General features: G+C 32.3%; 2 protein-coding genes across 7 annotated transcripts; one reads left to right on the top strand and one right to left on the bottom strand.

The window, feature by feature from the left end:
• The first annotated feature begins 6,669 nt into the window (after window positions 1-6,669).
• CRR1 (Dihydrodipicolinate reductase, bacterial/plant) lies at window positions 6,670-10,705 on the top strand. 2 transcript variants are annotated; one of them, XM_011077921.3, is made up of 10 exons: window positions 6,671-6,933; window positions 7,047-7,169; window positions 7,454-7,528; window positions 7,687-7,752; window positions 7,861-7,956; window positions 8,102-8,221; window positions 9,857-9,949; window positions 10,079-10,180; window positions 10,260-10,346; window positions 10,432-10,705. In XM_011077921.3, exons 1-10 carry the CDS (start codon window positions 6,826-6,828, stop codon window positions 10,462-10,464), a joined length of 903 nt encoding a protein of 300 aa, XP_011076223.1. In that variant the 5' UTR covers window positions 6,671-6,825; the 3' UTR covers window positions 10,465-10,705. The 2 variants fall into 2 exon arrangements, with proteins under 2 accessions (XP_011076222.1, XP_011076223.1); XM_011077920.3 differs by lacking the exon at window positions 10,432-10,705 and having other exon boundaries at window positions 6,670-6,933; window positions 10,260-10,400.
• Window positions 9,243-13,726, bottom strand: HCF208 (chaperone (DUF2930)). Of its 5 annotated transcripts, XM_011077924.3 has the most exons (8): window positions 13,290-13,722; window positions 13,077-13,195; window positions 12,838-12,909; window positions 12,228-12,371; window positions 11,927-12,080; window positions 11,248-11,439; window positions 10,754-10,815; window positions 9,803-10,543 (listed from the first exon to the last, which is right to left on the bottom strand). In XM_011077924.3, the coding sequence occupies exons 1-7, from the start codon at window positions 13,468-13,470 to the stop codon at window positions 10,781-10,783; spliced, it is 897 nt and encodes a 298-aa protein (XP_011076226.1). In that variant the 5' UTR covers window positions 13,471-13,722; the 3' UTR covers window positions 9,803-10,543; window positions 10,754-10,780. The 5 variants fall into 5 exon arrangements, with proteins under 5 accessions (XP_011076225.1, XP_011076226.1, XP_011076228.1 ...); XM_011077923.3 differs by lacking the exons at window positions 9,803-10,543; window positions 10,754-10,815 and adding an exon at window positions 9,243-9,471 and having other exon boundaries at window positions 13,290-13,726; XM_011077926.3 differs by lacking the exon at window positions 10,754-10,815 and having other exon boundaries at window positions 9,803-10,204; window positions 13,290-13,718.
• Window positions 13,727-13,998: the final 272 nt, after the last annotated feature.

The following is a 13,998-nucleotide window of genomic DNA, read 5'->3' as shown; positions in this document are numbered from 1 at the left end:
TCTTTCACCCAAAGTGTGTAGCTCTGTTTTTTACCCAGGGAAAAACCAAAAACCAAAAAAAAAAAAGGGTTATTGCACAGGGACAAATCCGTCATTCAATATTCATAACCTTCCAAAATTAGTAGCATAGCAAGCAATAAATTTTACGTGCTACGTCACCGTCCCCCTTGCAGACCACACAAATGAAGGTCTGCTTACGTCACGGCCACCCCACGTACACGTGTCGGTCAACTGTACCACCAGTCGAGCCCGGGTGCTTTGCGTATAATCTCTCTCTCTCTCTCAATCCCACCGACACTTTTGGACCGCAAGATTAGCACGACGGACACGTGGTCGTTGCTCGCCCGCAGATGGGGCCTTGCGGGTGGAAGATATCGTCTGCGGTAGTGGTCCGACAGAGACGGTACAACCCACTTTTGGTGAGTAAATAAAACGGGGGCCGGTCGTTGTGTTGACTATTTTAAGAATTAAATTATAATTAATATTATTTTATGTGGGAGTGATGAATTTTTAATTCCGACCAACACTTAATTAATTTCGGAGTTCTATTGCCCTAAAGATTTTTGTGTTTACGAGACAGCGTAACGACCGACACCTTGGAATGGTTTCACCAAATACACTCTCTACTCCTTTTGATGAATATATTCTGTGTATGGCAATGCTACACATACTCTACAATAATTATAAATGAAAAGATTTATACCTCATTCTTCTAACTGAAATGTATTTTCAAAAATAGATTACGAGATTTTTACCAACTTAGACCATTTAATATCTTTCAATAGGACTTTCATAATAAATTTTTAACTGTCATTTTTTTGCTCGATATTACTTCTTGACTTTGGAATTGTTAGTGTATTTTTGTGCTGAGTTAATGAATCGTATAATACGTAAACTAGTACGAACCTTGTGCAATGTTTGAGAAATTGCAAATCTTATAATATTTTTATGATTTTGAATTATATAAAGGTACGTATCTCATATTTTAATTACTGTCTTACTATAAATAACAGTGTAAATTTATTTATACAAAATTTAATATTGAATATTTTAAATAGGCAAAACCCTGATTGGTGGTGGTGTTTTCACATATGTGGGCACTCAATTACAAACTTTTGTTGTGAAATTCTTGGCCAATTTGGGGCCTACTTCTAACTGTAAGAGGCCATAACCACAGATATGTTCCTGCCTCAATCACGAAAAGCTGTTGGCAACTTTCAGAGTAATTTCGGCTCTAAACATTTATGAGCTAAATATTTTTGTTTTGATAATATTTTAATGATGATGAGTATTTATCAGAATAAATTATGAATTTATGTATATTTTAATTAATTCCTTCACATCAGCTTTAAATTATATATCAATACTACGTTATTAAGGTTGAGGATTGCAGAATTGCTATTTTAGTATGTAGTACGATATCAATTAATTGTTTGGGATAATTATATTTATACCTTTTTATTTATGATATATTTATATAAATTATTCTTGCTTTTTATATGATTACAAAAATCATATCCATCACAGTAAAAAGATAAAGATAGTTTGTGTGATGCTACTAATGTTTTTGGAAAATGAGGGTTCATACGTGTAATTTTCCAAAAAGAATGAGTGATTTTCATTAATAATGTGAAAATAAAAATCCAACATGATCTGGGTCGAAGGATCCAATCTGTCCAAAGAGACCCGAATAATGCAAGGAAACCTGGAACAAAACATTAAGCTCGCTAGATAGTCCCCAACTAAAACCCTCTAATATATAAGTTAGTTCGAGGTCGATGTAGAATGTCTGGAACTGCAATGGTAGTGGTTGCAGTAAAATATGTCTTACCATAAATGAAACATAATAAAGGTATTTATAAGGCCAAACATGAGTACTTACTTGGTCCACATGGCGTCGTCTTCAGTTGGATGATTTGTGGTTTTCCGATAGGGTCGGGTCAGGCGACCTGATCTGAAGTAGGAACGCGAATCTTGTGGCATAATTGATATTTTTTTTAAAAAAAAAAAAGAAGGTATTTATAGCTTTTTTGTGAATAATCATATTATATACTTATGACAACAATATTGAAGCCCAACGGTCGGACGAAACTGAAAATCTAGCAGTCATTGAAAGATGCAACCTACGGATACTCCATCGTTCAGCCACACCTAACCTTAACAAATCATTTGCTTGCACGTACGTCAATATGAACTAACTTGAAGTTGATGTGGAGGACAATCTATTCGAATCATAGTATTCTTCGCATTTTTTGGTAGGCCTAGTTTTTGTTAAAGCTTTACATCAAAAATATGTATGTCAAGATTGATAGATTTAAAGGGTGGTTGGCTCAACTTATTTGAAATTTTTTTAAAAAAATTATATTTTAAAATAAAATTTTAAAGTGTGTGGATAAATAAAATACCAGATCTTATAAGATGTTAGAGTGTTTGGCATAATAATTTTTTATACTGTAATAATGACAAAAAAAACGCCATCAGATTATCAAAATTTAAAATTATATAAATAGATAATTTTGCTTAATTTTGAGAGGAAAAATGTCAATTATATGAAAGATAAAAGTGAAATACTAACAAAATTATTGGTGTGTTTTTATTTAATAAATATTAAAATTAATGAGCTTATAAGACGTTTTAATAAAAGTTTGATGGAGGTAACTTTTTATTAAAGATTTTATAAGACTGGAAATATTTTATTTTAATATTTTATAAGCTCTTCAAAACAAATTTTGCCAGACGATTTTAAAAAATTTATAAACTTTGGAACGTTTTTGACGCGAGTAAAACAACGAGCTCACTATTTGAATAATAATTGTGTGTCATAAACGTGTTCAATATGGTCAATGACCTACAAAAGAATTACTATATATGTTAGTCGTATTTACTTCTCCCACCTTTATTCCTTTAGCTATAGGGGATTTCCCATAGCATCCAAAACACAAAGCAATTTAAGAATATATATATATATATGATGTTGTAATGATGGGGAAAATTAAGTATGATTAGGGGATGAAGTCAGATGTGTCTTATTAATATTTAAAGAATAATGTAGTAGAAAATACAAATAAGTAATAAGTAGCTATATATGTCTATAGCACTCCCTTTCCAATTAAGTATGTGTCATCACATCTCCAACATTGAATATTTCATCATTCTCCCTTTTTTCTTTTTTTCTCTAACCTAATAAACTAACTTTTTATATACATATATATTGGTGCTGATTTATTGCACACCATTTGTTTTATGTAATTTAATATCTTAAATATTATCAATCATATAATTATTTATATATTCTTTTATATTACATAATAAAGGTGACGTTCTACAGACCCATTAAGAAGGATTATGCATGCATTATATGTATCTGCCAAGATCCTTATAGTTGATAAGTATTCGAATCTAAACCACTGAGCCATAATTCTAAGTGGTATGTAATTGTTTACATTTGTAAAGTCTGAAATATGGGTGAAATAACACACAATTCAATTTTCTGCTGCCAATGCAAATGAGTCTGAAATTCAGAGGACATAATTCATAATTCCCCTGAAAATAAACTCAACCCATTTGCATTATAATAGATTATGTAGAGCCAAATGTCTGTAATTTAAATTAAAGTATAATTATATTTACATCCCCTTATTTATTATTCTTTTACATAAATCATTCCTACATTTTTTTAAAATTACAGAAATCATCCCTGACAGTTTTTAAAATTCTAAAATACCTCGTTGACTTGGTCAAACTTTAACTTAATTTTTCAATGATAGAAATGCTGTCAGAGGTGTTTTGTAATTACCAAAAGGTGAGGGGATGTGAAAGTAATGTTTATGGGGATGAACAATATGATCCCAAATATTTTTTTATTATTTATACTAATTTTTAATTTAAATTTAAATTATTTTATTAAATCTTTATATAAAACTACACCTTTTAATTATTAAAACATTAATATTCATCTTTTTTTATTTATAACTAAATTTTATTTAAATTATTAAGTTATACATATATGTACATAAGTTTATACAATATAAATATATAAATATGTATATAATTGCACATATTTATATATTCATACATACATATTTTTATGATGAACGATGGTAGAAGAAGGTAAAAGGCTGGGCAAAGCCATAAGCCGCAATGGGATGGTGGGAACGAGAGCACAAGTAGGAGTTGAGGTTGGGCACGGCGATAGGACTGAAAAGAAAAAATACTTTTAAAAAAATATATTTAATAATTTAAAATATTTTTATTAAATAAATTATTTTATTTTATTAATTCTAATATAATTTATATAATCTGCGTAAATTATTTTAAATTATAATGTATTAATTTTAGTAAAATTTAATTATAAATAAAAATAAAGAATAAATAATCTTTTAATTTTAATAATTTATAAAAGTGTGATAGACTTTTAATTTTAAACTTGTAATCTAGTAATTAATTTTATTAATATATTAATTAAATAATTTAATATTGTAATTATTAAAAGTATAACTTTATATAGAGATTTGATTAAAAAATTAATAAAATAATTAAAAATTAATATAAATAATAAAAAAATATACAATGTCATATTATTCATCCCCATAAACATTACTTTGACACACCCTCTACCTTTTAGTAATTACAAAACACCTCTAAGAGCATTTCTGTCATTGAAAAATTAAGTTAAAATTTGACCAACTCAATAGAGATACTTTGGGGTTTTAAAGGCTGACACGAATGGTTGCTGTAATTTTTGATAAGGCGAGAGTGATTTGTGTAAAAAAATAATAAGTTAGGGGGTGTAAATATAATTATCCCTTAAATTAATGTATAATCATAATAAGTCAAACCTCTGTTATTGAGAGGATATATGACATAATTTGTGAGCTGTCATGTAGGCCTATTATTTGCTCAATTGCTCAAATTCAAGGACTTACAACTCATCAAATAATACTCTTCCACTCAATCATCTCAATAGGATTTGCTCATGCTTATATAGGCCTATAATTAATTTCTCTCTCAAATTTTGATTTGTGAAATTAAAATTTCAGTGGTAGGTTGCCATAATAATCTTAATTAACTTTACAATATTCATTTATTATTCAATTAAATTCATCGATATTAGTTTCATATCTTCCATCATCAAATATTAATATAAAAAACATACATTTCTCAGTCAATTAAATTTTGTGTCCATAGTTGATATATGTTTATTGGAAAAAAATATCTTTTTTAAAATATTAAATTATTAAAAAAAGCAATAGATAATTTAAATATTATCTCATTAATAGATCTTATATATAATTAAATGATTATGTGCACACAAATGTTAATCATATAAGCACATAATTGTAGATCGAATTAACCTTAAGTAGTGAAAGCATGTTGATCCCGCATACGGATCAACCTCGTCTACTAACCCATGTCCTTTATGGATCACGAACGCATTATCTTTCTCGTTGATTCAAAGTCAACCCACAAATATTTTCAAAATCTACCCCACGTTGAATCTTGCTCAAAATCTTGTGCACACCACGTACCTTACTCGCTTTAGTGGTTCACCTTTAGAGTAATCTACTTAACACATCAAATCTAAGGAGCCTATGGTGATACTCCAAGGAAGAACATAGAGAGAGAATTGAAGAGAGTATTGTGATCAACTCATTTTGTATCACATTTGTATTCCTGTATTGTAATTTGATCACAACCATGCATAGGTGTACATAATCCTATCCTCAAGAGGAGTACATATCCTAATACATAATTGAAAAATTACAGACTCTATCCTAGATATGGTTTATCTCAAAGAAGTTCTTATTCCAATATGTATTTGGGAGAATCAAACTCTATTTCAAACATGAATGCATTTTTAAAATGTGTGATATTTTATATTTTTAGTCCCGAAAGATTTTGATGAAGTAATTAATAGAGGAAATAGAGCTAAAAAGGTGGGACTGGAAAGGCGAAAGATTGGAATGTGACAAATTTGCATCAATGTCTAATACAATCAGACACAACAGTAAAGTATGAATATTAATTTGGATATTCATAAATTTTTATACTAGTTTTTGAATTTTATAATTGATCGAAACCTATTTATCCTATTAAATAAATACTATTTTATTTTAGAATTTCCATACATATAAATTGTAATCAAATTTAATAAATCCCAACAAGCAAAGAGAAAAGCTCGTGACAACATGGCAGACAAAAGAAGCAAATCCAAAGATTAAGAGCAACATGCCCTTCAGCCAAACAATTCACTTGGTCCTTTTTAAGAGATTGACACGCACGTGATGTTGGGATAACCCCACGTGCACCCTCCATGTAAGCCGCTTTCTCCTCCACTCATCACTTTCTGAACTTCACGTTCTACCCTTGATAAAATTTAGGATTATTTTATATTTGACCCCAAATTTTATGGAATTATAATATTCACTCAAGTTCAATTAAGAATTGCAAAAATAAGTCCAAAATATTTTTAAAAAATAAACCCACACAGAAAGAGTCTTTTTTGCAACTTTTAACGTAATATGGAGTTAATGTAAAAATTTTATAAAACATGGTGTCAAGCATAAAACGATCCAAACTATGGGATTAATTTTGCAATTTTGCCTTCTATTCTTACTCCATCCCAACTTTATCCCTAATATTCCAATTTCATAACATAATTTTATCTTCAACCCCAAACATGGGCCAACACTCCCCACGTCTCCCTCCAAACAAAAAACACACAAACACCTTATCTCCAATCCAACCACAAGGTAATACACTAAGTAAAGTTATCCAATTCCCTGTTTGGCAGAGAGCTTCCAATATTCCTCATCACCACCATCCATGGCACCTGCATTGAGCTGCAAACTCCGTCACACACCCTACAGATGTATCAAGAGAGTTCCGTACATTTCTTGCTCCATGCAGCAGCCCTCTCAGACCAATATTAAGGTAATATATATATATATATATATTACGTCAAATGTATGTCCTTATAATTAGTTCTATTTTTGTTTTACTACAAAAAACTAAGAATTTTGGTGTTCGTTGGATGTGGGGAAGAGGTGATCATAAATGGAGGAGCTAAGGAAATTGGTAGGGCAGCTGTGGTTGCTGTGACAAAGGCAAGAGGGATGGAGGTGGCTGGTGCAATTGACTCTTATCTTGTTGGAGAAGACATAGGAAAGGTTCATTCTCTTTTTATGTTAGGGTAAATTACAACAAGCTCTCCAAAATTTACTATAATAATAAATGTCCTTATAGAATTAATGATCGTCTAACAAATACTCCTTATTATATATTGTCAAGAGAAATATTTGTAATTTTTCAAATAATAAGAAAATATTTATAATTACGACAAACCTCAAAGAAATTTGTTGTAATTTACCAATTATGTTAATTATTTAAAATATTCATAAATTTGAATTTTTTTTTTTTATTTTTTGGGGTTGGATACAACGATATTGTTTAGGTTTGTGACATGGAGGAGGCTTTGGAAATACCCATAATGAATGACCTTACTATGGTTCTAGGGTCTATATCCCAGGTGATCATGATCTTACTTAAAGTCGCATTCTTTATTTAATTTTTATATATAAATTTTATATCGTATTTATCTAATTATATACAAATAAATATTACATATTACATATTACGGTGTCTAGAAGAACATAATTAAAGTTTTTGTATGAAAATTTTTGGCAGTCAAAAGCAAGTGCGGTTGTGGTGGATTTCACCGACCCTTCAACAGTTTATGACAATGTCAAACAGGTATGGTACCACATCATTTTCCTCTACATAGTATTACTATTAATTTATTACACTAAATTAAGGTTAAGGTTAATTAAATTTTGTTTATATGTTAAATGTAATAATCAGGCAACAGCATTTGGAATGAAGAGTGTAGTCTATGTGCCCCGTCTCAAAATGGAGACAGTTTCTGCATTATCAGCATTCTGTGAAAAAGCCAGCATGGTGAGCACAGGGTGAGCTGCAATTTCACATCATCATCATAAATCATATAATTATTGCAATAATCTTTTGCTATGAATAAATAATAGGATTAATTATTCTAACATGTATGTTTTTACATTATAATGATACTGCGTATTTTAATCAGGGTTGTATAGTAGCTCCAACTCTGTCCATCGGATCCATTCTACTTCAACAGGCTGCAATTTCAGCCTCTTTTCATTACAACAATGTCGAGATTGTTGAATCAAGACCTGCTCCTGCTCTTGTAAGTACTCCTCCCATTCTCACTTAATGGGAATTCTTAAATCAGCATAGAAATTACTCGAAAAGTAAAATAAATATTAGAATTATCTATAGAAATAGAACCCACAAAATCTTGTTCTTGTTTTCAAGACAGAATCGATAATTATTTGAATATATTAATATTTCAATAAACTGTTTGATACATCAATATAATTAAACATTATGAAACGAAATACAATACTTTTATATAAAATGAGACAAACACTCATACACATAAGATAAAACTCGAATTCATAGTTTCAAACTTGTTCATGGGATTTCAACCTTAATCACTAAATTAAGGCATCCTCGGTACAAATCTTGTTCTTATAAACTACTAATTTATGGAATAAATAATTAAGAAATGAGAGGGTTAAATTGGCCCAAAACGTGTAAGGCGCCAAGCTTAAAACTTTAAAATTGAAAGAAACATCCAAATTAGGTTTGAGAATTCCAGATTCGACACCGACAGTAAAGAGCCGGTCCTGCCGACAATGGATCGGAGACACTATTTTTACAGACCAAATTGGAAAAAGCTCTTCTTTAAAATTATATTTAGAGCACAACACCATTTTTGCCTCTCATATTCTGTTCATGTAGACTTGATTCTTGACAACGTTGAGACCTATATTATAAATTCACAACCACCCAATATTGTGATTTTCATTTTTTTCATAATATGAGAATAATTGTGCTTCAATACTAAGATAAAACTGGTATAACTCCACGTATGTGTGTGTATATATATGTGTATGTAACTTTATGGTATGAATAGAGTACCGTACAGTTTTATCTCTTTGCAAATATATATAAATCGGGAGTTAGATATAGGCAGCCTCAAGTTACAGGACTCGAGCGAATTTAGTTTTTGTAATAATTTTTATTAATATATAATAAGAATATATTTGATTTCCACTGTATATGCATGTACAAATCATTACTCAATCCCAAATCTGGAAAAGAAAAGGATTAGTATATAGTATTTGAGATGAGCACATGAAGAATGAGGCCAAAACTCCCTCCAATCATCCTTTTCATTTCCATTAAAACAGCAATAAAGCAGTGTTTGTCAACTTTCCATTCGGCCCACCTCAGAGCTGGACCAGCCTGGAATTCTTTGATTTCAATTTCAAACAACCTGTACTCCGTCAAGCCTAGAACCTCTTAATTTCACCATAATTTCAGGCATACCTTTTACATCCTTTGGGCCCCAAGACAAGCCCCCCCAAAACCCTACAACAGTTAGAACTTGTAATTTCTTTCACATTGGAGAAAATATGTTCAGATAAATCAAAGTAAGCTCAAAGTGAAACATGTAATTTAAGGAGGAGGAATATATAATGTAAAACATGGGTGCAGGCAAAACAGTGTTATTTTTACAAAATGGAAAGTATTGTTTTATAATATGTCTAAACTTCGGGGATATCCATGTAATGTTTTCATTCACACTTATTTATGTTATTGTCTTTTATATGAATTCCCTAGAGCAGATGGCAAAGCAGTTGAACACATGACTGAAAACGAGAACATATTTGTGGTTTGCATAATTGTATGCGCAATGCAATAGCAAAGACATAACAAGTATATTCTAAGCAATCAGTTTATGTTCATGGAACAGGATTTTCCATCACAGGATGCAATACAAATAGCAAACAATATCACCAACCTTGGTCAGATGTACAATAGAGAAGATATTTCAACAGACATTCCGGTAAGCGGAAATGCAAACTTAGTTTAATATTGCTCATACTCAAATTATACCGAGTGTATATTCAATTGGAAATGCATACGAACTAATGTGTCACTTTACCCTGCAACATTATCATTCTTGGTATGCCAGGCGAGGGGTCAAGTTATTGGGGAAGATGGAGTGAGGGTGCACAGTATGGTACTTCCTGGCCTCCCATCCAGTACAACAGTCTATTTTTCCCGACCAGGCGAGGTAGCTTGTCTAGAACACTTCATTCTGTAAGACAAGAATCTGCAGGTTTATACTCAATATAATTTGATTTTCTGGACAGGTTTACACCCTGAAACATGATATCACAGATGTTCAATCTCTCATGCCAGGACTACTTCTAGCCATCAGAAAAGTTGTGCGCCTCAAGGTAATGGAATTATTAAAATTTCATGTTTCTATTTGTCTTAAAAGCTTGTCTTAATCCTAGACGAAGTTGATGTTTCCCTTTGCAGAGTCTAGTGTATGGTTTGGAGAAGTTCTTGTAGAAACCAAGCATCAATGAACTTCATATTGCACTGGAATTCTGATTTCTATGTTTGAAGGTGGGAAGAGCCCATTGTTATCCTACAACATGAGGGAAAAATATTAGATCAAGATCTTGGGGTAGAGGAAATGTTTCTTGTAATAGTCTTTTGAGGAAACATGTAACAAGTTTTTTCCTTCAAGAACATTATGCAACTATGAAAATCCAGTAGAGAATGCTATGGCATGATTTTGAATACACAATTTAAGGCTTATCAAATAAAAAGATTTTACAGATAAAAAGGTATATACCTCTGATTCTTCAAGGATAAATTACCTCTAATCCCTTTTTGAGGGTCTCAATGTCCTCGTACCTAGGAGGTACAACTTATACCCAGTAAAATTTCTAAAATAAAATTCATTCTAATTGCATATCAAAGAATGTCATGTACCCTTCTTTTTTCATTCTTTCCTCTGTAGTTTTTGTTTGAGTTGGGGGGGGGGGGGGGTTTCAAAGGTTAGTCAAATTCATCCTGATTTATTTTATTTTATTTTTTTCTGATACACACTCAATGAAAGATCTGCCAGTTGCAGCACCATATAAACATCACTAGGGAACGTTCAGAAATGGCAATTGCAGTGGTAAATCTAACTATTAAAGAATATAAGACAACTAGTTATGCAAAGACAAGCGAACATATCTTTAATGGAAGTTAAATGATGACCGAGGTCCATAAAAGCATAGACAATAACTTAATGAGATTAATAATAATCTGAAAGAGGTAAACATTAAAGCACATCCCTACCGCCAAATTTGTTCGCAATAGCAGCTATCCATGCCTTGTCTTTATCAGTATATGCATAATCAATGCTAGAAGCCAACAAGAGAAAACCCTCGCGCTTCTCTGTTTGATTGGGGCTTAGTCTTGGAGCTCTCAGAATAGGTTGCACAAGGAGAGACCTTGTCCCCTCAGGAACCATCTCCTTCAGTTCAGAATCTAAATTGTTCATACATTTCATAGAAGTAACACATCAGAAATGTCAAAATATCTTAAAACCAATAGCCCTAGGCTAAAATCACTTGAAGACCAGAAATTCTAGACTTGACATAACTAAAGAAATGGTCGTATCAAGTGGAATATAGAAGGAAAATAAATGAAAATTTGCAACTTTTACGTTATTTTCTCCTTTTCCCCACTATACCAATGAAAAGAAAAGGTGCCTAAGGAAAAGAGTCGACAACTGGCAATCAATTTTGCTGTCAGCTCATCACTGGTAAATAAAGATAAGGTAGTTATATGATTATAATCTTCTTGATGCAATTTTGCTGTCAGCTCACATTAAATATCAGAAAGAAAGATAAACCATAACTTGAGAGGCAGATGTTAATTAAATTATCAAGCTGATGATATTTAAATTAAAGTTAAAATGAATCAATAGCACAAACATGATAAATGCACTATGTCGTCAATAACCAACTTATACCTGCAGCCTGCTGGAAATACATGGTATCTTTCAAGTTGGAGAATCCAATCTTTTTAATCTGCTCTCTGAACCAATCAGGAATGTTTTCTTTTGATAAATCTTTGGGTGTATTCCAATAGCCACGAACACATAATGCATCTTGAACTGAGATAAGCTACAACATTTACAGGGTTAGGAAGCTTAAGAAAGAAGGAGCTCATACATTTGATAAATTATGTACGCGTCATTTTTTTGTTGGTGATTTCATCTTCCTGAAAAAATCTCAATATGCAATTGCTAAGGGCTTAAGGTGGCAACACACCACGGATATTGAGTTTGTATTACGCAACAGAATGTAAGTTCCCCAAGCCAAATCTTCCTTCATGTTATCCGCAATATCCTGTGACATGGCGAAGATTTGCTCAGCACCTTCTGGGAGACTTTTCTGATCTCTAGGACTAGCTCCCTGCATATCCAAGTAATGACATTATAAGCATTTCTATTGCATTCAGTCAATGCTCAAATGGAAACAAGACCCACAATTTGTGATATCTGCTACTCACATACACCTTATATATGAACATTTCATCAAAAATTTATTCTCCAGCCGAGACACAATAATTCATCCTCAGAATTTCCATTCTGCACATCTGTGTTCCCTATAAATCAAGCTCGGAACAACTTCTCTTTCAAATTAAACAGGATATTCAGACTAGCTAACCAATAGAAACTCTTTAGGCATTTGGATGGCATTTGGGACCATTACCTCACATCAAACATGATATTAAAATAGCTTATAACGATCCTACAGCAACTTTTAGCTTCTTCCCTACCATTAATGCACTCACAAACCTGAAAACTCTAAAGGCTAAAGCATACTTACAGCACATCATCTTGTTTCCAAAGCTCCAGTGAATTAAAAAAGTTGTTACCTTGAGAAATTTTCCAAGATACGGAACCACTGCTGAAAATGCAGCCAGAGAAAGTCCGAGAACCTCCGTTCTCTACAAAATACCAAGAAAGCACAAGTAGTAAAAACATATATTAGGTAAATTACCATACTTTTAACACAGGAACACACAAAAAAACAACAGTTATAGAGACCCATTTCATTCAACAACTCAACAGAGCAAGCAAAAAGAGGATTCAAAGACAACCAAGAAACTCTTACGAGCTGAGCTGGAGTAATGGATGAAGAGTCCAAGCCCACAAAATGATTCAACACCAATAGCGTCCCAAATGCATATCCAATGTATCTCGGCAGGTAAGACTCATCCAATCCAGGTATTCCTTACAAAAATAAGAAAAAAGATAGAAATTCCCCAATAATTTCACAGAAAACACGATCAAACGAGGAGAAATAAGTGAAAAAAGGGGATTATACCGAGAGTGAAGCGAAGAACTGAAAGGTTGACTTGTTGGTGTTCGGGGGTAGAGTTCTGGGAGCAGCAAATTTTAGCCAGTGAGAACGGCTTATTGATGGTGAATTTCGAGGGGAAGTTGAATTTGGGGCGAGATAAGGGAATTAATGGACTTAGGGGGCGGACGGCAGTGCCACTGCTCATTTTTGCTTCCGCCTTATGTTGTGCTATTAATGTTGTCTATAATGGAGTGTTTTAGGCAGCGAAAGAAGAAGACAAAAGGGGCGTGGATGGAGCAGTGCGGCGAGAGGAGGAGAGGGGAAGGAAAAAGACAGTTAAGATGATGGATGCTGGTCACCAATAATTATCACATTTTACTACTTAGTTTCAGTAACTCAACTCACATTCCTCTTCACCTATTCAAACCCTCCAATCACTTCTAATTCAGACCTCCATTCTCATAATCTCTGTCCTTCCTAATCCCAGTTTGAGGCTAGCAAAATTTATGAATCACCTACTATAATAATTGATCAAACAATATTAAAGGAAAGCAATGCTGATTCCCTCCACTCATACTGGAAAATGCATTTGGCTTCTCTTTCTCTGTTTTGGTCAAACCCAAATCACATATGTAGTGGCAAATACTAAAAAAGATATGCACATTGTCATGGCCTGCAACCAAACCATACTTCACTTTTGATAAAGTTCCTAAGTATTATATCATTTGTCCGG

Source organism: Sesamum indicum, linkage group LG4 (genome assembly GCF_026168435.1).
Source record: "Sesamum indicum cultivar Baizhima isolate 11 linkage group LG4, ASM2616843v1, whole genome shotgun sequence".
Lineage (NCBI taxonomy): Eukaryota > Viridiplantae > Streptophyta > Magnoliopsida > Lamiales > Pedaliaceae > Sesamum > Sesamum indicum.
This window is presented reverse-complemented; position numbering and strand designations above follow the sequence as displayed.

Coding starts and splice junctions, on each gene's coding strand:
- CRR1 (XM_011077920.3), top strand. CDS start 6,826: ATGGCACCTGCATTGAGCTGCAAACTCCGTCACACACCCTACAGATGT. Junction 8,222..9,856: donor CAAGACCTGCTCCTGCTCTT/GTAAGTACTCCT, acceptor TTCATGGAACAG/GATTTTCCATCACAGGATGC. Junction 9,950..10,078: donor ATATTTCAACAGACATTCCG/GTAAGCGGAAAT, acceptor TTGGTATGCCAG/GCGAGGGGTCAAGTTATTGG.
- HCF208 (XM_011077923.3), bottom strand. CDS start 13,470: ATGAGCAGTGGCACTGCCGTCCGCCCCCTAAGTCCATTAATTCCCTTA. Junction 12,081..12,227: donor ATACAAACTCAATATCCGTG/GTGTGTTGCCAC, acceptor TAAATGTTGTAG/CTTATCTCAGTTCAAGATGC. Junction 11,440..11,926: donor GTATTTCCAGCAGGCTGCAG/GTATAAGTTGGT, acceptor TGAACAATTTAG/ATTCTGAACTGAAGGAGATG.